The 2,500-nt window shown below is 39.2% G+C and overlaps 1 protein-coding gene across 1 annotated transcript in view; it reads left to right on the plus strand.

Moving 5' to 3' along the window:
- Window positions 1–2,500, plus strand: part of LOC127637519 (uncharacterized) — a 42,195-nt gene that overhangs the window by 22,272 nt on the left and 17,423 nt on the right. The window contains exons 11-12 of the mRNA XM_052118606.1: window positions 1,963–2,114; window positions 2,182–2,500. The exon at window positions 2,182–2,500 is cut by the window's right edge and continues 78 nt beyond it. Of these exons, the coding sequence (XP_051974566.1) occupies window positions 1,963–2,114; window positions 2,182–2,500 (471 nt within the window). The remainder of the gene's footprint in view (window positions 1–1,962; window positions 2,115–2,181) is intronic.

The following is a 2,500-nucleotide window of genomic DNA, read 5'->3' on the forward strand; positions in this document are numbered from 1 at the left end:
ATCTATCTATCTATCTATCTATCTATCTATCTATCGATCTATCTGAGGGTAAATATCCATCTATCTATCGCTCTATCTATCTATCTATCTATCTATCTATCTATCTATCTATCTATCTATCTATCGCTCTATCTATCTATCGCTCTATCTATCTGAGGGTAAATATCTATCTATCTATCTATCTGAGGGTAAATATCCATCTATCTATCGCTCTATCTATCTATCTATCTATCTATCGATCTATCTGAGGGTAAATATCTATCTATCTATCGCTCTATCTATCTATCTATCTATCGATCTATCTGAGGGTAAATATCTATCTATCTATCGCTCTATCTATCTATCTATCTATCTATCTGAGGGTAAATATCCATCTATCTATCTATCTATCTATCTATCTATCTATCTATCTATCTATCTATCTATCTATCTATCACTCTATCACTCTATCTATCACTGTATCTATCGCTCTATCTATCTATCGCTCTATCTATCTATCTATCTATCTATCTATCTATCTATCTATCGCTCTATCACTCTATCTATCACTGTATCTATCGCTCTATCTATCTATCGCTCTATCTATCTATCTATCGCTCTATCTATCTATCTATCTATATATCTATCTATCTATCTATCTATCTATCTATCTATCGCTCTATCACTCTATCTATCACTGTATCTATCGCTCTATCTATCTATCGCTCTATCTATCTATCTATCTATCTATCTGAGGGTAAATATCTATCTATCTATCGCTCTATCTATCTATCTATCTATCTATCTATCACTCTATCTATCTATCTAGCTATCTATCTATCGCTCTATCACTCTGTCTATCTCTGTATCTATCACTCTATCTATCTATCGCTCTATCACTCTGTCTATCACTGTATCTATCACTCTATCTATCTATCGCTCTGTCTATCACTGTATCTATCACTCTATCTATCGCTCTATCTATCTATCGCTCTATCACTCTATCTATCACTCTATCACTGTATCTATCGCTCTATCTCACTCTATCTATCTATCGCTCTATCACTCTATTTATCACTGTATCTATCGCTCTATCTATCACTCTGTCACTCTATCTATCACTGTATCTATCACCCTATCTATCTCTCTATCACTCTATCTATCGCTCTCTCACTCTATCTATCTATTGCTCTATCTATCTATCGCTCTATCTATCGCTCTATCACTCTATCTATCACTGTATCTATCACTCTATCTATCTCTCTATCACTCTATCTATCGCTCTCTCACTCTATCTATCTATCGCTCTATCACTCTATCTATCACTGTATCTATCACTCTATCTATCTCTCTATCACTCTATCTATCGCTCTATCTCACTCTATCTATCTATCGCTCTATCACTCTATCTATCAGTCTATCGCTCTATCACTGTATCTATCGCTCTATCTATCGCTCTATCTATCACTCTATCGCTCTATCTATCACTGTATCTATCGCTCTATCTATCACTGTATCGCTCTATCTATCACTATCTATCGCTCTATCTATCACTCTATCACTCTATCTATCACTGTATCTATCGCTCTATCTATCACTCTATCGCTCTATCTATCACTATCTATCGCTCTATCTCACTCTATCTATCGCTCTATCACTCTATCTATCACTGTATCTATCGCTCTATCTATCACTCTATCGCTCTATCTATCACTATCTATCGCTCTATCTCACTCTATCTATCGCTCTATCACTCTATCTATCACTGTATCTATCGCTCTATCTATCACTCTATCGCTGTATCTATCGCTCTATCACTCTATCTATCGCTCTATCTCACTCTATCTATCGCTCTATCACTCTATCTATCACTGTATCTATCGCTCTATCTATCACTCTATCTATCGCTCTATCACTCTATCTATCGCTCTATCCATCAGTCTCACAGATGTGCATTTATACCTCCATTACTGTGTTCTTCAGGCAGAAGGATCTCATGAAGAAGAACAACGGGGGCAGAGACGTGGCAGAGAAGCAGCTCTTCCATGGCACAGACCCCAAACATGTGGATGCCATCTGCCTGAACAACTTCGACTGGCGGATCTGTGGCACTCACGGCACGGCGTACGGCAAAGGTGAAGTCATGAGATCTCTTCTGTACAAACGTTCAAGAAGCGCTGAATGCATGTTGTCTCTCCGCAGGTAGTTATTTTGCTAGCGATGCTAGTTACTCCCACGGCTACACCAAGGATTCAGGGACTCGCTCCATGTTCGTTTGTCGTGTCCTGGTTGGCGACTACATCACAGGTCATTCCAGCTACCTCCGGCCGCCCTCCAAAGATGGAGGAGACACGATCTTCTACGACAGCTGTGTCAATGACGTCCACAACCCCTCCATCTTTGTTGTGTTTGAGAAGCACCAGATCTACCCGAGTATCTCATCCAATACCAAGATGCAGTTCAGCATCACTCACACACACCTGCTGCGTTCACGAGTCCGGCTTCATCCTTGTATTCGGTT

The sequence above is a fragment of the Xyrauchen texanus genome, chromosome 45 (assembly GCF_025860055.1).
Source record: "Xyrauchen texanus isolate HMW12.3.18 chromosome 45, RBS_HiC_50CHRs, whole genome shotgun sequence".
Classification (NCBI taxonomy): Eukaryota; Metazoa; Chordata; class Actinopteri; order Cypriniformes; family Catostomidae; genus Xyrauchen; species Xyrauchen texanus.